General features: G+C 37.6%; 1 protein-coding gene across 1 annotated transcript; it reads right to left on the bottom strand.

The window, feature by feature from the left end:
* Window positions 1-240: 240 nt before the first annotated feature.
* Window positions 241-18,842, bottom strand: LOC121367807. The gene is made up of 4 exons (XM_041492188.1): window positions 18,740-18,842; window positions 7,736-7,914; window positions 5,982-6,065; window positions 241-1,776 (listed from the first exon to the last, which is right to left on the bottom strand). The coding sequence occupies exons 1-4, from the start codon at window positions 18,801-18,803 to the stop codon at window positions 868-870; spliced, it is 1,236 nt and encodes a 411-aa protein (XP_041348122.1). The 5' UTR covers window positions 18,804-18,842; the 3' UTR covers window positions 241-867.
* Window positions 18,843-24,062: the final 5,220 nt, after the last annotated feature.

The raw sequence follows: 24,062 nt of genomic DNA, 5'->3' as shown, positions 1-24,062 counted from the left end.
TATAATACATTTACCAAAACATTTCCACATAGTTTTATTTATCTAGTTATTTTATTTATATTACTTCTTTTTTTTGGATGATGGTGGTGGTGATGATGATGATGATAATGATGATGTTGATGTTCTCAACAAATGTATAACATTATGTTGACTGCCTATACAACTTATTATTATTATTAGTATTAGTATTAGTATTAGTATTATTATTATTATTATATTAGTATTATTATTTGATGACGATGATGTTGGTATTTACAACAAATGTATGATATAGTGTGAACAGCCTATCTAACAAAAAATAGAATAACATCATCGTTACCGCAGTCAAAAATTCATATCTGCACAAAGCAGTCCAATGGATCTTTTTACAATGTCATAACTGCTGCGGTAGTGGGACTTCCAGTTCTCAGAATGATTCATAACTCCTGATCTGCATGCAAGAGGATTTCCACTCCGAAGAATTAGTTACACAAATTTAAACTGGGACATACGTGGAACAGTCTACAGCGTGGTGGGTTTCCTATTTCTAACAGATGATTTCCAATACGACGCTTTATTTTCACCATGGATGCAGCCTCTGTCGCACATCGTGTGTATTTCATAAGTAGCAATACCCCGTAAATAGATTTTTGATTTCGTCATAAAAGGTTTCTTTTAGACGAAAACACTATCCATGTGTTCAAAACTGTTTTGGTGTAGAAAACCTGTACCTATACGCTTCAAAGAGGCTTGAACATGTTCCCGTTCTCAAATCCTACACTATCTAGCATAATGGTGTCACGAGAACAGGATCCCAGCCGTTCGCGAACGCAATTCGAATTCACGATTGAAGTCATTTCTTGAGAACAGGGTACTAAAGCTCTGCTCTTACCAAGTGTCGCTGTCCATATTCGCCTGTGGTAACCTGCTGTCTACAGAATATGTTCCTCTGTACAAGTTTTTCTGGCCATCCAGAGCAGACGGCTTGTATCTTTGACCCGAAGGATATGGCGTATAACTATTATTGACATCAAACAGATGTGTATTTCTGTTCCTGTACACACCAACGTTTTGGTTATAGTCTGTGGTGTGCGTACTCTGAACATCTCCATACAAAGACCTGTTTCCACGTTCCTGAGTTCGCCCATAGTTGACGCCACTTTGCAAATGTCTTAACATCATGTTATCTGAACCGTATCTTGACAAACCCAAGTTACCGCGTTTTTGGTTTACTCTTCGCTCTGGGCGATTTCTAAAGACATCTGTATTACCCAGCATTCGATGAACTGGCCTTTCAAGACTAAATCTGGAGTCTATGTCATCAGGCCTTTGAATGAAAGTGTTCCCACGTGGCATGCGGTTATTCACTGGCAGCAGAGCGTTCTTCAGCTGTGCGTCAGTGAGCGATGTAAGTCTTGAGGAATCGACGCTTGAAATCGTTTGTCGAGTCGTGATTCGATTCATTCGTTTGTCTCCACGTCTCCCGTCGCTTGCGCTTGGTGTCCTTTTGCCAGACACGTCGCATGAAGTGATGCACCCGAAGACAAACCTATAGTTGGCAAATATCCAGAATCCCAGGACGCTGATGGCACACAGGAAGCTCTCCAGGACTATGTCCGTGATGGCGAGCGCTAGGCTGGCTTTCCTGCGTGCCTGGCACGCACGGTATGGAATCTTTTGGTTGATCTCCTTGGCGCTTGCACCCAGAGTGCAGAGGTAGGTCCTGTAGCCAGCCGCTCCAATGCTGACGAAACTCAGACACACACAGAGAATGCAAAGGAATCCGTACAGAAAGACCTGAAAAATAGGAAGGAAGGAAATGATTTATTTAACGACGCACTCAACACATTTTATTTACGGTTATATGGCGTCAGATGGAAAATAGAGAATACTTAAAGTGAAGTTTGTTTTGTTTAACGACACCACTAGAGCACATTGATTAATTAATCATCGACTATTGGATGATAATGATTAATTAATCATCTTGGATGTCAAACATTTCAACGACACTATTAGAGCTTATTAATAAATCATCAGCTCGGATATCAAACATTTCGTGTAACGACACCACTAGAGCACATGGATTAATTAATCATCAACTGTTCGATGCCAAACAGTTTAACGACGCCACAGGAGCACATTGACAAATTTTCAGCTATTGGATGTCAAACATTGTATTTTATGTTACACCACTAGAGCACATTGATTAATTAATCATCGACTGTTGGATGCCAAACATTTTAATGACACCACAACACTGACAAATCTTCAGCTATTGGATGTCAAACATTTTATGTAACGACACTACTAGAGCACATTTATTCATTAATCATCGACTGTAAGATATACAGCATTTCATAGGTCTGGCATATAATCTTCAAGAAAGCCCGCTATATTTCTTTTTCATTGGCAGAGAGAGATCTTTCATATGCACTTTCCCACAGACAGGACAACACATACTACGCCCATTAATAAGCCAGACTGGCTGTGACGGGTAATATTCAATGGATTCGTCCGTGTGGTACACTCCTACGACTCGAGCTGGTGGTTACGTAATACCTAACGTGTCACGTCAGGAATTAGTCTTCGAACTGAAGAAACAAAACATACCTGATTTTTGCAGAAACATCGCAATGTTCTAAGGAACTTCTGTAATAATAGCCATCCCAGTAAGCCAGTAACAATTATATATTATTTTTCAATACAAAATAAACCACCATTGTCAAAGTGTTGAAATAACTATTATGTTTTGTACATAAATTAACCCATGTACTGAAATAATAATCGGAGTGTTTTCTTAGTTAATTTGTCTTTTCTTTCCGTGGCCAGTACCTGTGGTTCCTGATTGGCAGGTGTATATTTACACGGTCCCCAGACACTGTGTCTAGACGCACTAAAAAGACGTGTCTCTTTTAAGATCACAGGGTATTGTGTTATAACCGCACGGATACCCCTCTATTCGTAATGGACATTATCAGCTGCCCTGCATTATTACTGTAAGTAATTCTGTAAAACCATTGCTTAAGTAGACTTTTCCATCTAAAATCACAAAACTGACCAATTACGTCGTCTTAAAGAAAAGAAAAGTATCACTTGCATATCTTGAGTGGTCATTTTTGCTCGAACGTACCCTACCAATAGGCCTAATAATATGCTTCTTTTTTCTTTTTTTGGATTATTCAAAAAAGAAAAATACTATAACTTGATTTCGTTCTATTGATGCAAATTGAAATATATTTAGTTAAATAGTTTATTATACAATCAAGTCATTCATGTTGTTTTACAAGTCAGGTTGATGAAAGCGAAGCGCCTTGTAGTAAATTAGAGCGTTTGTTTACACTGTGTATAGAGCAGATGGACGGAGCTGACGTCACTTCGCCCCAAGCTATACCACCGGACGTTTCAAAAACGAAACAAAATGGCTACTCCCAGTTAGCAGGAATAATCTTCTTCTTTTTTTAATTAATTCTAAAATTACGCGTTTTTCATTTGTTAAACTGTCAGTATGTGTTGGTGGTCCGGGTATGCATCTTTCCAACACATAAGACTCTTGTTTGAGTTGACCCTACCTTTAATGCTTGCTAAAGTTAACAATATTATAATTGAACTGAATATCAGCCCCAGTACTGAAACAAAATATAGGGGGGTAGCCAGAAATTTTCTTAGCCCGAGCGGAGATATTCGGGGGGCCTCCCCCTGTGAAAAAGTTGAAAATCAGGACGCCTGTAGATCTGAGCCTTTTCGGCTTTTTTTTTTCTTTTTTGTAATCTTTTTTTGAGTAATTTTTAAAAGGATAGTTTATAGAACAATTACAGACAGCCTCGACCTATTCCCGGATTTTGTTTTTGCATTAGGCACATGTGTAATGTGGGCCTTTGAAATATATACATAATCATTTGGAGGGATTCCTTTTTGCCGTTTGCGTTGGCTATGCTACTTTCACTTTATCGATGGTACGTCTATACTACAGTGACGTTCCAAATGTCAATTTTTGTGACACTTTTGGATTCCTGTTTACGTTAAAACTGTTTTTAATATATGCAAAATTATAGCCAATCCAATATTATATCTACATATATACCTTTAAGAGATAAAATAGCAGGAGATAATTTAGCCGTCCCTAGCGGTCTGAGCACATTTCTTTAAAACTTTAAAAAAAAGTTTAGACTGGTCGCAAGTTACAAATGTTGAAATATAATGTAGTTTACTGGTTTGCTGCGCATCAAGTATCTAAAATTCAGCCTAAAACATTTGTCAGAATACTAGTACTAGTAGTAGTATGTCTGGATGAATAAACTTCCTGTAATCGTGAAGTTTGCAAGTTTTACTTTCGGAACGTTTACAGGTCATGACGTAACCAATTTGCGTTTCGCGTAAATTTAATTTTGCGTAACCGACACGCGAACAGAACGGCGGTTCGCGTGAAATATTGTGCCCTGCCGTAACATTTAACCGTTTTATTAATTAACTATAAGATTATACTTGTTGATATTAAGCAATAATGTGCATTATATATCGTTAAATATGCATACCAGGCCAAATGCCTTAATTGTCCACTCCTTTGAAGCCATTTTTGGGGGGGTCAAATGTTTTCCTTTGTATTTGTTTTAACTTTATGTTTCAGCTAAAAACTATGTATTTAAAATATAATTTCAACGTAATTTTGAGGTAACCGATCAGGTAACCCACGGGTTTCGCAAATATAATTCACGTAACCGAACAATTGGTTACCTAGGTAAAAACCACGTGAACCGACTTCCGGTTCCCTCAGATTTCGAAATATTGTCCCCTGATTATGTGAATGTGTGTCTTCATCCCCTGGGTAACATTCATTTGATAATCCAGACGTTATGATCCCCTGTTTCTCAAGGCAAATAATAGTTCTACTATGAGAGTGGTAGACAATGGGAGATCAGTTCTTCTGACGGACCAGACTGCTTCTAACTATAGGCACTGTTACTGGAGTTGATGCTAAACACATCTAAGTTTAGTAAATAATTACGAGTAATCATGAAAGTAATCGCTGATTACGATTACATTAGCAATGTAATCGATTACGATTGCGATTACATGACATTCTCAAACAATGTAATCGATTGCGATTACATGAAAACATGTAATCGATTATAATCGATTACGATTACTGATTACGATTACCCCATCTCTGAAATATACACTGTTTATTTCATCTACAAACATGCAGCATATCTGGATAAAGTTGTAACCATTACTTCTCAGACGAACGTGCGTTTTAAGATATTTGAGAAATGCATTTTGGGGTATTACAATAATCTGGATGACCGGAACCATTTCAAGTGTATGAAAATTAATATTCTAATTAATCAAATTTAAGTACTTCTAAGTTAAATTATCAAAATCGGCTTTAAAAGTGAAACTTTGGTCTGCCACTAAAATACGTCTTGATTTTTATATTGATGTTAATTATCATTTAAAGGGACATTCCTGAGTTTGCTGCATTTTAAGATGTTCCCGACTAATAAAATATTTCTACGATTAAACTTACATATTAAATATATTTTCTGGTTTAGATTATCAGTGTCTGTATATTCAATGTGTTTCTGGTCGTCTTAATATTTGTAAGAAGCCTAAACTCGATTTTGTCTTCAAATAATTTCGTACGTACGAAAAAATTATATTTTTGGAAATAAAATGAAATTTAACTTAGTACAAATATTAGTACGATCAGAAACGCGTTTAATATACAGCCACTAATATTTTATGCAGAAAAATATATTTCTTCGATTAAACTTATTTATTAAATATTTATTTGATATGTAATTACAATCGTTAAAAAGTCTCTGTTAGTCGATAACATCTTAAAAAGTGCAGCAAACTCAGGACTGTCCATTTAATACATTTAGATAATTTAATTTACACATTTTATGTATTTTATGTGCTTGGGTGTCGTTAAATATCTATTCATTCATGCAACATCAAATTATTTACTAAATATGGATAGATAAAACATATCATACACATACGTTGTACTTAGCTTGCGACCTCAGCAGCTTGTTATATATATTTTCCTTTGAGATCTTATACGCCAGGCCACCAGTGAATATAGTCTGAAAAACAACAATAAAAGAAAAGAGAAATAAAAAATTTCAAGATTTTCAAAAGTTACGTTTTAGTTTTGTTATTATTATTGTTATTATTTTTGTCTTCTTCTTCTTTTTTTTGGAGGGGTGGGTCGGTGGGGTTGTGGTGTTAAAATTACCTCCACCACTATAAATTTGCACCCAGTATTTTGTTAACCTTGTTTTGGCACGAATATATCATGGGTTTGCTGCCATTTAACGTTTCCGAATAATTTTGACATACTCCCGCTAAATAATTTCAGCAATATTTCTATAAAATACTTGTAATTCCGTCCTTGAAATATTCTTCTATGCACATCTACTATGTGAATTAAAGCGCCCCTTTGTTTACGGAAGCTATAGAAAATGTTTCAAGGAACATTCCTGAGTCTGCTGTATTGTAAGATTGTTCCTACTAATAAAAACTAATAAAATATTTCTGCAATTAAAATTACATATTAAATATACATGTAGTTTCTTGTTTAGAATGTCAGTGGCTGTATATTCAATGTGTTTCTGGTCGTCTTAATGTTTGTAAGAAGCCCAAACTGGATTTTGTCTTCAAATAATTTCCTATGTACGAAAAAATATTATTTTAGGAAATAAAATGAATGTTAACCTAGTACATATATAAGAACGACCAGAGACACGTTTAATATACAGCCACTAATATTCTATGTAGAAAAATATATTTGATATGCAATTACTATCGTTAAAAAGTCTCTGTTATGCCCGGCGCAGACGAGCGTTTTTTAAAGAGACATTCCTGAGTTTGCTGCAATGTTTAAGATGTTATCGACTAACAGTTTTTACGTAATTCTGACTTTTATTCTAAATTTTAATATTCTATATCTGTGATATTTGTATTTTTGCACAGTTCTTTATAACTGTGTTTTTATTTGACTATTACATATTTATATTGATGTTGATCATCACTTCATGTTTAGCAGTTACCATAGTTTGTACACCCAATAGCCGATGTATTTTTCGTGCTCGGGTGTCGTTAAACATTCATTCATTCATTCATTCATTCAATGTGCGAATTAAAACGCCCCTTTGTTTACGGAAGCTATAGAAAAGGTTTTGGTGCATCGTGCGAGAACACTAAAAGTGGCAGTCCTCTTCATACAGGGTTGAGACCATATATCATGGCCAAGATCAGCCATCTGTAAACAAAACAGCTAATAGTGAGTATTGACTGCCTACTCTCACGATTCTTATCATATCTCAAAGATACGATACTGAATATAATATGCTTTTATCTGGCGGGGTGGAGGGGAGGGGGGGTGGGAGTAGATGTTATGGTGAGCATAGTTTTTACTTTCTAGGAAGGTTTCCCCGGAAAACAGATTTAAAAAAAAATTGTTTGAGCAGGGGGGGGGGGGGGGGGAGAGAGTTCGACCCCCGAAACCCCATAATATTTTTTTGTATTTTGTGTGTGTCTCTGTCTGTCTCTGTATGTCTGTCTTTCTCTCTCTCTCTCTCTCTCTCTCTCTCTCTCTCTCTCTCTCTCTCTCTCTCTCTCTCTCTGTATGTGTGCGTGCCTGTGCGTGTGCGTGTGTGTGTGTGCGGGAGGGACGTATATTTTTGTTCAGTGTGTGTGTTTGTGGGTGGGGATGTTTGCTCTCTTTATTTCTGTAAAATGGTGTTTAACATACCGTCAGTCCACTAATTATGTCTGTTCCTGTGACGAATGGAAAGGCGGGACTGAGAGATTCCACGTACACCGTGACGATACCGGCGCAGACCACCATACCTCCCAGCAGCAGGTGAGGCAAAACCATAGCGCTGAACAATCGTACCGCCTTGCCTCGTTCGTATCGAACGTGGGAAGACGCTGAAAGACATAATGACCGTTAACTGTAATTCCAATAACAGTATAAAAAACAACAACAATGCTAACAGTGTTATAGAAACTAGTCCATATTTAAAGGGGCTATCCAGAGTTTGCAACGATTGTTACATATTTCTAAATAATGCTAGTGTCATATCATCAACTGCCACGACGAAGTTGGCCAACTTGATGGTTGCGTTGTAATTGTCTCGACTTACAGTGCATTATTAGCTCAGATTAACAACTAATCGATTGTAGGCGTTGTATACGATGATAGCAACTGGACAGTCTTAGAAGTCGCGAAATTGGCTAACTCCGTCGTGACAGTTGGTAGTTTTATCCTAGCATTATAAACCCCTTTTCTTACACAGCCGTTGGTGAGAACATCATTAAGTACTTTTGATAACACATAGTAATAACACACATGCGTATAATAACAATTTAATGAATGAATGAATGAATGTTTAACGACACCCCAGCACGAAAAATACATCGGCTATTGGGTGTCAAAACAATTTAAAGACGTACGACTAACTGCCTTTAGGTGATGTCCTGGTCACGACAGCCATACTGTCATCCAATGAACAAAAAGCGAAATTGATTACTCTGTGACGTATAGGTTAACCTGGAACTGATTAGTCTGTGACGCGTAAGTTACCTACACGCGCAAGGGGTGTAAATATATTAGTTTAAATGGAAAACACTTTTAAATTTGTTTAAAACCTGATTTTATTTTAAATTTTTTGGTTGAGAGTATGTAAGAAACGTAATACTACATTCGTGTCCGTTCTAACGTCCAATCTTGTAGTATTCTCTATTTTAGAATTAAAGTTACATCTTGAATACAGGTTATTGTTTCGAATATCAGTTGTCGTTGTTGTTGCTTTTTGGGGGGTTTTGTACATCGAACGTGTTTCTGGTCATCCTAATATCTGTAGTAGATCGAATTTCATTTTACTTCCTATTATTAAAAAAAGGTTTCTTACGTACAAAAGTATTTGGAGATAAATTACAGTTTGGGCTATCTAAACATTAGGATAACAACAACAACAAAAAACAACAACAAAAGAAACCAAACCATGGAATACACAGTGACCTCTCGAATAAGAAAATGTATTTAATGTGTAATTTTAGTTATTAAAGGGACATTCCTGAGTTTGCTGCAATTTCTAAGATTTATCGACTGACAGAGACGTTTTAACGATTGTAATTAAATATCAAATATATTTTTCTGCATAAAATATTAGTGGCTGTATATTAAACGTGTTTCTAAAATATAGTTTTTCGGAGAAATTATTTGAAGACAAAATCCAGTTTGGGCTTCTTACAAATATTAAGACGACCAGAAACACATTGAATATACAGACATTGATATTCTAAACAAGAAAATATATTCAATATGCAAGCTTAATCGTAGAGATATTTTATTAGTCGGAAACATCTTACAATGCAGCAAACTCAGGAATGTCCCTTTAAAAGAAGGGAAACCTCAGGACAGACCCTTAAAAGTCCATTAACGTAGAACTTTAAGTACTGGATTTCTCTGTTATTTACAATTATTTATGATAAATACCTACACATTAATCGATGCCGCATGAAAAAATCAGTGCATAATTCACAAGACAACATTTAAAGTGCAATGTGCTGCCATTCCTTGGTAAATATGTAACTAATAAAAAAAACATAAAATCTGCAGCGTACATCCATTAACACAGTAACCAGTCGCTGTGGATATAGGTCTATGTTATGTACGCGATAACTATGTCGTTGCGCATTTAAAGGCACTATGTCATACTTACAAGTGCTATAAGGCCAATATTTTACTCTGCTTAATACAAAATTACAAATTAATTTATCCTAGACATAATATATCTCTAAAAAAAACCTATCTCAGGAATATCCAAGCTGTAATGTTCTGTAAATACGCATTATAAACAGTTTCGTTCGGTAAAACAGTTTTGTTTAAAGGGACATTCCTGAGTTTGCTGCAATTTAAGATGTTGTCGACTAACAGAGACCTTTTAACGATTGTAATTAAATATCAAATATATTTTTCTGCATAACATAATTTTTTTTTTATTATTATTATTAGTGGCTGTATATTAAACGTGTTTCTGATTGTTCTAATATTTGTACTGGGTTAAACTTCGTTTTATTTCCGAAAATATTATTTTTCGTACGTACGAAATTTTTTGAAGACGAAATCCAGTTTGGGCTTCTTACAAATACTAAGACGACCAGAAACACATTGAATATACAGACACTGATATTCGTAGAAATATTTTATTAGTCGGAAACATCTTACAATGCAGCAAACTCGGGAATGTCCCTTTAATATTGTACAGTATACCATAAAACAATAATTATATAGTAGCCAACGCGCTTATAATTTGCTAAAAAGTCAAAGATTTGTGACGTGACATATTTTATATCTATCTATCTATCTGTCTGTCTGTCTGTGTGTCTGTCTGTCTATCGGTACATATATATATATATTATTTTGTTTTCATAGTTTAGGGCAGTACCTAGCGCTCTGGGGGTGGGGTGAAAAAAGGGTAGTTGCATCCTTCGCAAAAATAGCTATACAAAACCCCGTATTATTTTCAGTTTAAAAATGACCATTTTGTCTACTTTGAGGTGATCTTCTATTGCTGTGCCCAGATTATTTTTGTACTGCCACCCCCCCCCCCCCCCCCCACACACACACCATATTTTACGATAGGTTCGGTCCTGAATATCTATTTATGAGGGCAACTGCTCCATAACCTCCTGTTATAGTTTTTTGCCGTTGACTCGCAGTACAACTAGGTGATGATTTGCTTTTATTTACTCAGAAAGGTATTCACATTCACCTGGTGTAGTGACTTGACAGGAAATGTCACAAACAAAAACTGTACCAAAGCCTCGGGCGAAGGCTGGGGAATTATTCATGTCATTGTTGTCCCGTCAATCAATTTAGCTTTCATTTGCGATTCACCAAGACCACTGAGTAACGTGTACTATTGGTGTTTAAACCGTTTCCTAGAAAGGGTGGAGTAGAGTCTAATTCAGTCTGTAGAACGCACCAGAGGCGGATCTACGATGAGACCGGAGGACCCCTCCCCACTAAATTAAAGGGACACGACCTAGTTGTTAACCATTACGCCGTTGTTTCTCGCTATTAAACCCATTTTCTCACAAATAAAATTGCACTTTACTTACATTTTATTATTTAGAATATACATTTCCATTCACCTGAAGTGTTTTTTGGTAATCCTGGTAATCCTGGTGTTTGTAATATCACAAAATTGATTTTTCGTATCTCTTTAAAACGCACGCGCGTCTGAGACAAAACCGTTGAGTAGACAAGGTCTAATCTATTTTTAGAGGGGATCTTCCCGTTTCAACGTCACAGACGTTGGTATACCACGTGACCGTTATGATTTTGGTTCGGTTCATTTTCTCGTGCACGGTTCGCGCAATCAACATCCGATTGTTTGTCATTTGCTTGTCGTTCATTTGTGAGGTTTTTCTTCCCAGTTCGTGAACATTTTCATTAACAATAAAGTTCAGACAAGTAAGTATTTCAATACAAAACGTTACAAACCTTTAAAACCAATAATTTTGCTAAGCCTTACGATATCTGGAGAGGGGATACAACCTTGGGGTGGGGGTGGGAGTGGGCGGTGGGGGTGGCAGGGCCGTAGCTAGGATATTTTGTTTGGGGGGTGGGGGGGGGGGGGGGGGGTAACTGAGTAGTTAATAGTCTAAAACTCCTTAAACAGTTAAGAAGAGAATTTTCTTTAAGTTTGTTTAATGCTTTCCGGATTTTTTTTCGGCCCTGTTACCTTTATTTAAATAGAGTAGGACAAAAAAACAACTTACATTTTCGTCCTGGAGAGGGGAAGTGCCTCCCCAAATCTGGTTCCTACATACTGTACTACTACTACTACCACTACTACTACTACTACTACTACTACTACTACTACTACTACTACTACTACTACTACTACTACTACTAGTACTACTACTAGTACTACTACTAATACCAACAATAATAAACGGTGCATCTAATTGCTAATAACAACAGGTTAGCCACTAGTACCCGGTGCAGAATAGCAAATGTAGGCTAATTGCGGTTTATATATAAAATTTATTATTTCAAACACTGTAGTATAGTCAACATGGTCGGTGACGGACTATCATCGTCGTCTTATTCCGGTTCAAGTATCATGATTTCTGCAGCAGCCACTTCCTCAACAGAAGCACCCATGTTGGTAAAGTAACTTCCTGTTCCAAACTCATTCCTTTCGCTGTCCAGGACAGAACAGTTGGAACATGTCCAGGAGAGGTGAAAGCAACTCACCCCAAGTCTGTGTGCACTCTTGGAAATGTGTCGTGACATAGGCATTTCTGTGCTTTGAGCGACATCTACCGGTGACATCAGAATACTAACTTTCAAAATTATTTCAAGTAATTCGGTCACGGGGATTCCCATGGTATTTATCGATATAAAACCTGTTTTTTCACTCTATTTTATAAAAACGTGATCTAAGTGTGTTACAGTTTTGTAGATTAACCAAAATTAGAATAACTTTTCGCGGGCTGAAACTAGGGCGTGCGACTTTAAGTGGCTATGGGCTTTTTTCTCAATTGGTCCATATCCTCTTTCACCGAAGTCTCCCCACCCCCACAAAAAAATTATGGATCCGCCCCTGCACTCATCTGTTCTGATTGGGTTGAAGGGTCCAAACCTCTTGGGAAAATGCATACAAACGATTCATTGCTACTACCAACAAAAACCTACTTTGAGTTGGCGTTATCAAATGTTTGCCTTCCAATAATTACTTAATCGATATACTCTAGTGGTGTCTTAAAGCAAAACACAACTTTATCTTTCCTTTGAAGACGGTGCATCAGAATTATCAAATGTTTGACATCCAATAGTCCATGATTAATTAATCAATCTGTTCTAGTGGTGTCATTAAACACAGTCTTTACTTTTCCCGAGAAGACTGTTCAATCGATAATGATCAATCGGTATGCTCCAGAAAGCTATCTTTTAACTGTTGCAGAATTGGATGTTAATATTCAGGAGGCGGACGCAATCGGGATTCAAAACGTGTTTAATTTACGACGTCACACCGACTGAAGTTCATGAAACATTGTCGCCCAAATTTAACAGCTTCAGCCACCGTGGTCGATGTTTAAGGGAAAAGGTGTTCTGAGTGTAGTGTACACCAACAATGACAGTTTCAAATAAACATGGTGCGATCATCATTGAGATTAAATAATCATTTGTCACATCATTTTCCACTATTCTTATCGGGTTCTAAATAATGTGGGAATAAGCACGCATTTCAGCCTCTTTACTTTTTTTCTTGTCTCCCCCCCCCCCCTCTCCGTCCCTCCGCCTCTCTCCCCTCTGTCTTTCTCATTCTCCCCTCTCTGTCACACACACAAACACAAACACATACACACACACACACACACACACACACACACACACACACACAGTAACGTGGCGCTATTTCAATTGTATTTCTGTTATATTAATTTGTTTATTTATAAAGGTAATATGTATTTTTACGTAGTGACGTCCAATGTAATTTTTAGGGAACACGTCCCCCCCGATCACTTCCTTTGTATCCACTCTTGCTGCCGTCTCTCTCTCTCTCTCTCTCTCTCTCTCTCTCTCTCTCTCTCTCTCTCTCTCTCTCTCTCTCTCTCTCTCTCTCTCTCTCTCTCTCTCTCTCTCTCTCTCTCTCTCTCTCTCTCTCTCTCTCTCTCTCTCTCTCTGCAATGTGGAATAATTTTAATAATTAAATTTCTGTTATATTATTTTGTTTAATTATTTATAAAGAAAATGTTCATTTGTAAAATCTTTACAAGGCCATACCTTGTCTAAAATAAGTAATGTTGTAATGGGAGAAAACACTTTTTCAGATCGGGAAAACACTTTTTCAGGTCGAGAAAAAGGGCCTTTTTACCTTAAAAAAGGACCTTTGTGTGTCTTTCTGGGGCGTGCAACTGCTCCCCCTAGCATATGTAGTAGATACACCCCTTGGCAAATTCTATTGCCGCTTAATTTGTATGGCGATAATAAATATTGTTAACTACGTAGTCCCCTCATCAGTTTTACTTACTTCAAAATGTCGCAGCCTGTCGGTTGACAGCAGGAGGAAACCAGTGGACACCAGCTGGTACCGGTGAACATGTAAGAAGAATGCGACGTAGCCAAGTGTTAAAGCACACGCCTGATGCGCGATCGGTCTAGGATCGACCCCCGTCGATGGGCCCATTGGGCTATTTCTCATTCCAGCCAGTGCACCACGAATGGTATACCAGAGGCCGTGGTATGTGCTATTATGTCTATGGAATGATGCATATAAAAGATACCTCCAATGTTTGAGCTAGACCAGTTTTTCAAGAGAGTATGGGGGGTGAATATTTGGGGCGTCTGGTAGAGCCAACGCAGCAGACAATTTGTCTGGCATGGGCCATTTCACACTCAGTGGGGTGTACTTGTTCATTTAAACTTGGTTTTACTTGGTACCTCCAATGTTTGAGCTAGCCCAAATTTTGGGGGCCTTTCTGGGGCGTCGGGGGGGGGGGGGGGGCGTTTTGCAGCAGTTGGCGTGTCTGTCACATATGACCTCATTGTAAGGTTGATAGTGTGCACAGTTTAGAAGTGGTTCTGACTGGTACCTCCTATGTTTGAGCTAGACCCATTTCAGGGGCTAATTAAGGGTAGCCAGGGTTCACACGTAGCAGGTGGGCCCCGGCAGAAATCCATTTCTGTAAATGTCAAGTTACTCCGTATGTGTTTCACTATTCAGATATTAGTACCTCGTTCGTCTGAGCTCGAGGCCCTGGGCTCCCGGTCTATTATGGCAAATAACATGTGGCAGAAATAATATGTTTAGGTTAAGTTCAGCCAGGTGTTTGTCGCTCACGCTTGCTAGATTCGGCCACTTTGGGAACCATCACTTGCTATTAATAGAAAAATATAGCGGGTGTACTCTCTGAGACTATATATATCAAAATTACCAAATGTTTGACATCCAATAGCCGATGATTAATAAATCAATGTGCTCTAGTGGTGTCGTTAAACACATTTTAAAAATAATTTAGGAACCAGTGAAAACAGTTGACAAACGTTAAAGGGAAAAACTCCTAGTTGAAAACCCAGAATACTCAATATTAAAGGTTATAAGAGTTGTTCCCCTTTGTTTATCGTCTGCTAAGAAAGAAAGAAAGAAATGTTTTATTTAACGACGCACTCAACACATTTTATTTACGGTTATATGGCGTCAGACATATGGTTAAGGACCACACAGATTTTGAGAGGAAACCCGCTGTCGCCACTATATGGGCTACTCTTCCGATTAGCAGCAAGGGCTCTTTTATTTGCGCTTCCCACAGGCAGGATAGCACAAACCATGGCCTTTGTTGAACCAGTTATGGATCACTGGTCGGTGCAAGTGGTTTACACCTATCCATTGAGCCTTGCGGAGCACTCACTCAGAGTTTGGAGTTGGTATCTGGATTAAAAATCCCATGTCTCGACTGGGATCTGAACCCAGTACCTACCAGCCTGTTGACCGATGGCCTACCACGACGCCACCGAGGCCGGTCGTCTGCTAAGAAGTAACAAAATCAGTTCTTATTGCCGATAACTTTATCGTTTTCTAATCAAAACTGATTAACCCGCCCAGAAAATAAACATTTAATCTACCTGCAAGAAAACGGGGTTTATTTGCAGATAATTACAACTCCTTTTTTGTGTACCTTATGCTGGTTTCAACATCCCACAGGGAACCCCTTTTTGATACTATGAAAAAAAAATTCTAAGCCGATTGTTTTCTAAATCGGACACAGAAATAGTAATTTTTTGTTATTTCCAAAACACTTTTACCTTTCTTCTTACGTCACACCTCAGGAATTGATTTTTGTCCTCGTTCCAACCAGTGCACCACAACTGGTCAAAGGCCGTGGTATGTGTTTTCCTGTCTGTGGGAAAGTGCATATAAAAGAGCTTTTGCTGCATTAGAAAAATGTAACGGATTTTCTCTGATGACTACGAGTCAGAATTACCAAATGTTTGATGATGATGATGATAACTAGTTTAACGTGCCCATATACCACTAGGGTTTCGAACACGCCCATCCCGAGTCCGACCTCCGATAAGATCGGTGGCCTGACTCGGGATGGAGGGGGGGGGGGGGGGGGGGTTGAAAATGGGCAGAATTTTGAAAATAGCAATTAGTAAAAACGTTAATAGAATAAATAAAAAAAGAAAAAGGTTACAAGCCAAAAATAAAAAAGAATTGACTGCTCGGCCGAATATTTATATAATTTGGAGCATTTTAGAAGGACAGTCCAAAATTAAATAAGAGAAAGAAGAGAGGATCGGACTATTTAATAATATTACAAAAAAAGTAATTTCGACATAAAAGTTTGAACGCAGATCTAAACGTTTAAAGTCCGATCGATATGTCCACGCGAGTGGCCTCGTTAAGGCCGTTTGGGTGCACAGCTTAAAGGGACGAGATGGGTTGCATCCCGTCAAGAAAACCCCTAGATTGACAGTCGATAGACGTTGAAGGTGTAGTGCTGTGCTGAAATACAGATCTTGAGAAGCCGGATCCGTCTGAACGAGTAGAGTATCAGACTAGGGTATAGTCCAGTCGTCATGGGTTGGTATAGTGGTGCGGACGGGCCCGACTCCGAAGGATACGAGATGGTATCATTATAAAGCAATGTAAAGTCTAGAAAAAGAGTAGTAGGGCCGACCCCGCTTCCTATTTCTTCTTAGAGTGGGGCGGTCAATCTTCCAGTGCTGGTAGGACAGGCTCGGACATGTAGAGACTAAACGCGAACAACCGTGGCGTTCTGCAGAATGGTCGTCATACGAGTCACGAAAAAACAAGTCAACATAGTCAGACGGAGAAATGACGTGGAGGCGAGGAATCTCGCTGAAAAAGAATCCAACCTGGTGGTGCAGACTGCCGAAACGAGAAGCGTTCCAGCGTTCAATCAGTTCCAATGGCCGCATACATCCCAGTATAAAACTTCATTTCGCTGACAAAAACAACGAAATGAAGGACCCCCAAGTCGAGCACACGAAAGCACGTGCAGTGTGCACAAGCGAAACAAACACGTCTTACCGCGTGGAGCTCCAGACTGGGAATGCCAAATGTTTGACATCCAATAATCAATGTGCTCCAGTGGTGTCGTTAAACAAAACACACTTTATTTCTTACGTCAAACCAAATTGAAATTATTAACAAAAACACTTTTGTAGGAGGATGGGACGGACTGTATTATTTTTTATATTTTTTATTTTATTATTATTGTTATTTAATATTATTATTATTATTATTATTATTAACCAAACGAATTTTCAACGTACAGAGATTTGTTTCGAATTACAAGAACTAAATGTCATGCATTTTAGATGATGAATTATATATGGAATATGTTGTGGTTTGGTTTGCTTTGTCTTCCATGCGTATTTTTTGGGAAAGAAAATAAGTATTGATTACAAAACAATGTAACATTAGCACATTAAAAACATTTTGAAAATTAAAAAATAAATGTAACCTTTAAATAATTGAACAGAACTATAGAAAAGTATTCTTGGATGCTATCATATGTATATTTTGATCATGCTGAACGTTGTTTAAGCTATTGTCCTCTATACAGTGTGGTTCGTAATACCCATTTATGAAATTATTCAAATTTTAACTGTAATACTTTCCCATTTGGTGATCCGCACTTTAGTATTAATAAAAAAATACCTGCATATTCAAATGCACGGGCGTAGGAAGGTGTGTGTGTCGGGTGGGTGGGTGGGGGAGGGGGCAAACACATATATATAAATACATGTAAAAAATATATATAATCCATCGCTACTGCTTAAAAATGTGCCCCTCCCCCCCCCCCCCCCCCCCCGTTTCCTACGGCAGTGTTCAAATGTGTACAAGCATTTCAAGATGAGTTAACCGTCAACCGTTTTTACTTTTGCCAGTTTGTGAAACAATTATAAGATTATCTAACCAGATTATATCTCTATTTTATTTTTCTTCTTCCCTCCCCCTCCCCCGTTTCTAGCCTATTATCAATTCATAAATATTAATTTATTACATTGCTGTAATCTTATCTTCTAATATATTTATATTTGTAAAGTGTAGGGAGGTGACTTAAATAGGCATTTGCATTCTGTATATTTGAAAGTCATTAAATATATAATAATAAATGATATTGTTTAAACCAAAATATGTCTATTTAGAAGCTCAGACGTATTACTTTATTACATTTATGTGATCTTGTCTTATAAAACATTTGTATTTGTAGAATGCAGAGGTGTCTTATTATCTGTAAAATGAAGGATATGCATAAACAGGCTTGTTTCCGGTTGGCAATAGTTTACCAGTCAATAAATATATAATAATATATAATAATGCTTAAATTAAGTTATATCTATTTGAAAATTCAGAAATTCAGCCTGTTGGCAATATTATTTGACGGTCAGTAAATATATCATAATAATAATAATAATAATAATAATAATAAATAATATTGTTTAAACCAAGTTATGTCCATTTAAAAATTTAGAAATTTTGCCTTTTGGCAATATTATTTGACGGTCAGTAAATATATAATAATAATAATAAATAAAAATAATAATTAATAATAATAAATAATATTGCTTAAACCAAGTTATGTCCATTTAAAAATTCAGAAATTTTGCCTGTTGGCATATTTGATGGTCAGTAAATAAATAATAATAAATAATATTGTTTCAACCGAGTTATAACGCAGTAATATGTATGAAAAGACCTACCTCTTGACCTGGATATTTGGGCGACACTTCCAACTGTCGGAACCGAAACACAAGTATAGCTCATTTTCTTAGAATAATCACTTGAAAAATATATACAGCAGCAATTGCAGGAACCATCGATCGGTTGAAATGAAAGAAAAAGTCAAAAAGTATTAGGTTTTTGTTTGGGTGATTCCACCAAACCCAAGAGGTAGTTAGAATGTTTGTGTGTTTCATGCGGGTCGAGTTAGTCCAGTGGCCTTTCTAGACTCCACGAAGCAACTCCTTTGTGTTATATTCGACCTGTCTCGTTGTCTGTCACACCTTTGTCATTATTATGTCAACATTAACATACCACGCTAGGCCTCCGGCGCATAACAGCTCTTTTCAGTTGTGTACACAGATTAAACCGTATCAATTTGCTGTGCCCAAGCTATTATAAAACCTTTTTTTGTTTTTCTATAATGAAAAACAAAATCGTATCTCTGTTGAAGGAAGAGTCGAAAGGATATTTGGGCAACGTTGTGATTGTTGCCAAGAATCACTATCAGATGACTCTTCTACAGAACTGGTACTCGTCAAGGGATCGTTTCCAGACAGGTAAAAGTGCAGGTTAAGGTTTGTTTTGTTTAACGACACCACTGGAGCACATTGATTTATTGATCATCGGCTATTGAATTTCCAACATTTGGTAATTCTGACATATAGTCTCAGAGAGGAAACCTGCTACATTTTCCACTAGTAGCAAGGGATCTTTTATATGCATCACCCCACAGACAGGAAAGTACATACTACATCCTTTGATATACAAGTCGTGGTGCATTAGCTGGAACGAGAAATAGCCCAGTGGGCCCACCGACGAGAATCGATCGCGCGTCAAGCCCCTTAAAGGGACATTCCTGAGTTTGCCGCATTGTAAAATATTTCCGACTAATAAAATAGTTCTACGATTAAACGTACATATTAAATATATTTTCTTATTTAGAATATCAGTTTCTGTATATTCAATGTGTTTCTGGTCGTTTTAATATTTGTAAGAAGCCCAAACTGGATTTTGTTTTCAAATAATTTCGTACGGACGAAAACAATAATTTTAGGAAATAAAATGAAATTTAACCTAGTACAAATATTAGAACAATCAGAAACGTCTAATATACAGCCACTAATATTTTATGCAGAAAAATATATTTGATATGTAATTACAATCGTTAAAAGGTCTATGTTAGTCGATAACATCTTAAAAATTGCAGCAAACTCAGGAATGTCCTTTTAAAGTAATATAAGATGGATCTTCTACAGGAGGACTGCCACTCTCCAAGACATAATTTTACAGGTTGTTACATTCCCCTTGTGTCGGCTGTAGGATTGGACAATCTCGCCTGTAGGATTGGACAATATCGCCTGTAGGATTGGACAATATCGCCTGTAGGATTGGACAATCTCGCCTGTAAGGTTGGACTGTAGGGTTGGACAATCTCGCCTGTAGGATTGGACAATCTCGCCTGTGGGATTGGACAATCTCGCCTGTGGGACTGGACAATCTCGGCTGTAGGATTGAACAATATCGCCTGTGGGATTGGACAATATCGGCACAAGGGTCCCGTGGCCACTGCCCGGCTGTATGATGCGTCTTTATAATGATCTGTTTTTCCAAATACATCATCCACAATATATAATACTAAAATTGCCCTAAAAACGCGCCTCTGGCCATTTTTATTAAAAGAAATTCCGAGGAGGATCCCCCCGGAATGTCTGTACAGATCTCGCTCCCTTTTGCCTTCGACAAACTCAAATTGCCCTTTTTAGACAGTGACCCTCCTTTATAACATTGTGGACCCGCCCTCGTATTACTAAATGTGTGTTTTCGTATTGGCCTTGCTATAGGTCCGAGGGCAATTGTGTTCACCTCATGTAGTCCCTATAGCCCGAAGCAACGCCATTTAATGATAGTTTTATTAATCAACTTCTTCTGGAATGGTGACGATGACATTAATAATATTAACAGTTGTGATTTAGGTTTAGAGCACTTGAAATAATATTCAAGACAAAGCTAGTCTCAAGATGGGTGTTTTTTCAAACTAAATAACAGTGTGTGTGTGTATGCGTACGTACGTTCGTGTGTGTTGGCGTGTATGTGTGTGTGTGTGTGTGTGTGTGTGTGTGTGTGTGTGCTTGCGCGTGTTCGTGTGTGCAAAATATTTTTTCCATTGGTATACCTAGGATTTTATATTGGGAGGGGAGCCACTGCCACTGGCTATAAGTTGTGTTATGTGGCATGAAGCAAATATAAAAGATGTGTGATGGGGAGCATGCCTCCATACTTGGTTACACCAAAGACCGTTACATCTTGTGTATCCAGAAAGGATGTCAGTAAAGCTATAACTACGTGTGCCGTTTGACGTGTCGTGCACCAAAAGTAGCAAGTGACAAAACACTCAAATCAGTTTCATTTTCCTACACCTGAATGTGCTCTATTTGATAAACGTCTGAGTGAAAAATCTTCAGTTCTTGACAGTTCGCATTTCGTATTACTAATGAAGTGATTACCCATGTCGTCTCTGCTAACGCCAGGTGTGTATCACAATGTAGCCACTTTATGTCGTACCACAAATTAGCGGGAAATTAAGACAGCGAAGGAAACAGAACTTAAAATCACTAAAATAAAACGTTTATTTTCGAACTGACAACTCGATCGATAACGATAATAGGTACACAACACGTATAATCATTACATTTTAAAACAGCACTGGTGTAAAATGTAATTAATAAAAATCACATTTATAGAGCAAGTGCGTTGGAAATGACATTTTCTTTTCATGAGTTAAAGCGGCTATGTCTGGAATATTTTTATTATTTAAGCATTTAGAACAGAAAATCCCATTACGTTTGGTGCATATAAGACGCCGCACTCCGAATTGGTTTCACTACACTGGCTTTTCCAAGTTAAAAATAAACTCACTATTTTGAAAATGGGACACTTTTGCCGGGCTCCCTCTGGGCTAAAAATAGTACGGTTCGGCTATTGTTGCATTACAAAAACCAAGCGGATTCTAGCAGCCAATTCCTAGCAGCCAATTACGCTAGCAGCCAATTTCAGCAGACCCTCATGGCGACGATCTAAACACCGGACTCATACGCCTTTCGATTGTTACCTGTATTTCACACACTTTTATACACACTGTTATGCTAATTTTTAATTATTCACTACAACTTAAGAATTTTAGAGTTTTAAAGAGTATCTTTATATAATAACAACACAAAAACAAAATAACAACCAAGACTCATTTTCACAGTCTTATTGTTACTAATATCCGTATAAATACAACTTAACCGTTTTATTAAGCACTTTTATAATATCTGAAGTATCACTTTAAAAATCCATCTGTACTACGGTAATATAGGATGTCCAACTAGTATCGTATAGCCCACACCACAACACACATTATAAAAGGCGTGCGTGTCTGCTGAAATTGGCTGCTAGCGTAATTGGCTGCTAGGAAGTGGCTGCTAGAATGCGCTCGGTATTACAAAATGGCGAGGATTGTTCTAACTGGCTAGTAAGCATTTGACGATATGCGTTAATGACGACAACTTGCGAGTGAATTAAAAGTGCAGTTATGCCTGTATTTGAACTTAGAACTTGACTGTATACGATTGAAACCAGACATTGCAGCTTCAACAGTAGCAAATAAGCATTTTTCCTAAAAAAAAAAAAAAATACAATTCATAGATTCATTATTTCGAGTGATAAAAAAGAAACCTCTACAGGAAGTAAAACTCATGTATAAGCCCTGTGCCTAATCAATCTAATTAAAATTAGCTCCACTATTACATGTGGATCTAAAGACAGCCAGTTGGAGCTCATGTCCACCAATCAAAATCTTACTTGCAGAATCCTGCCAGTGATTTAAAAATAATTTGAAAACATTCCGAATTATCCTGAGGGTATACGACATGTTTCGTGTGAATTACGAATGCCTTAAAACATGTTTTATTTTATAAAATAAATAATTTGTAATGTAAAACTGAAGATTGATTTAGTTTTTAGTTTTTTTTAATAAATAAATAATTTTTAATGTAAAATTGAAGACTGATAACCCACCCCGTACGTATTGGTATGGTTCGCTGTACTGCGGCCACTAAAATAGACTCGCCCGATATTTTTAGAATTTGTATGCTCCCAAATAACGTTATAAAAGGCGAAGTGTGATTGGTCAATATTTAAATTATTATTTACAGACGAAATGTTACCTGGACATTGGGGACTACGCAGTGTTGTTAGTTTTAAATCACTGGCATGATTCTGCAAGTAAGGTTTTGATTGGTGGACATGAGCTCCAACTGGCTGTCTTTAGATCCACATGTAATAGTGGAGCTAATTTTAATTAGATTGGTACCTAATACGGGAATTTGTCGTATTGGCCCTATATTGCCTGTATGACAGAGGCCGTTTACTAAGTCCATGAACCAGAACCAAAAATGTGGCCAATTGGTACCACCTGGGGGGACAAAAGAAAGAAAGAAATGTTTTATTTAACGACGCACTCAACACATTTTATTTACGGTTATATGGCGTCAGACATGTGGTTAAGGACCACACAGATTTTGAGAGGAAACCCGCTGTCGCCACTACATGAGCTACTCTTTCGGATTAGCAGCAAGGGATCTTTTATTTGCGCTTCCTACAGGCAGGATAGCACAAACCATGGCCCTTGTTGAACCAGTTATGGATCACTGGTCGGTGCAAATGGTTTACATCTACCCATTGAGCCTTACGCAGGACTCACCCAGGGTTTGGAGTCGGTATCTGGATTAAAAATCCCATGCCTCGACTGGGATCCGAACCCATTACCTACCAGCATGTAGACCGATGGCCTAACCACGAGGCTGGGGGGGGGGGGGGGGGAGGGTGTGTGTTCAAATGCTCATAGTGATTTTTGTTAAGGCCTACATCACTAGAGATCGAAAATGTATGATAGCATTGCAGGACTCCCAGCTTTCTGTGTGTATCTACCCGTTTTGTGATCCTACCAACCCCACCCCCCCCATTTTAAAGACAGCTATATTTTTACAGAATTGCTGAAAAGCGACTATATTAAAAATGTAAAATATTTGTCAGAGCATTTAGGAATACAAAACTTGGATGATTAGGAGTGCAATTCCCATACGAGATGCTCGTAGAAGGCTCGTTTTTTCTTTGGTTGGCTTTTTGCGCAAATAATAAACTGACCAGGCTAGTCTCATAAGACTTTTAGAGCTTCCTAGTGTATTTGTACATGGTTGTACATCCTGACTCCAAGGACTCAACCAACTATGTCAGCAATGATCACATTCCCATATACAA

Source organism: Gigantopelta aegis, chromosome 1 (assembly GCF_016097555.1).
Source record: "Gigantopelta aegis isolate Gae_Host chromosome 1, Gae_host_genome, whole genome shotgun sequence".
In the NCBI taxonomy this organism is placed as follows: Eukaryota; Metazoa; Mollusca; class Gastropoda; order Neomphalida; family Peltospiridae; genus Gigantopelta; species Gigantopelta aegis.
This window is presented reverse-complemented; position numbering and strand designations above follow the sequence as displayed.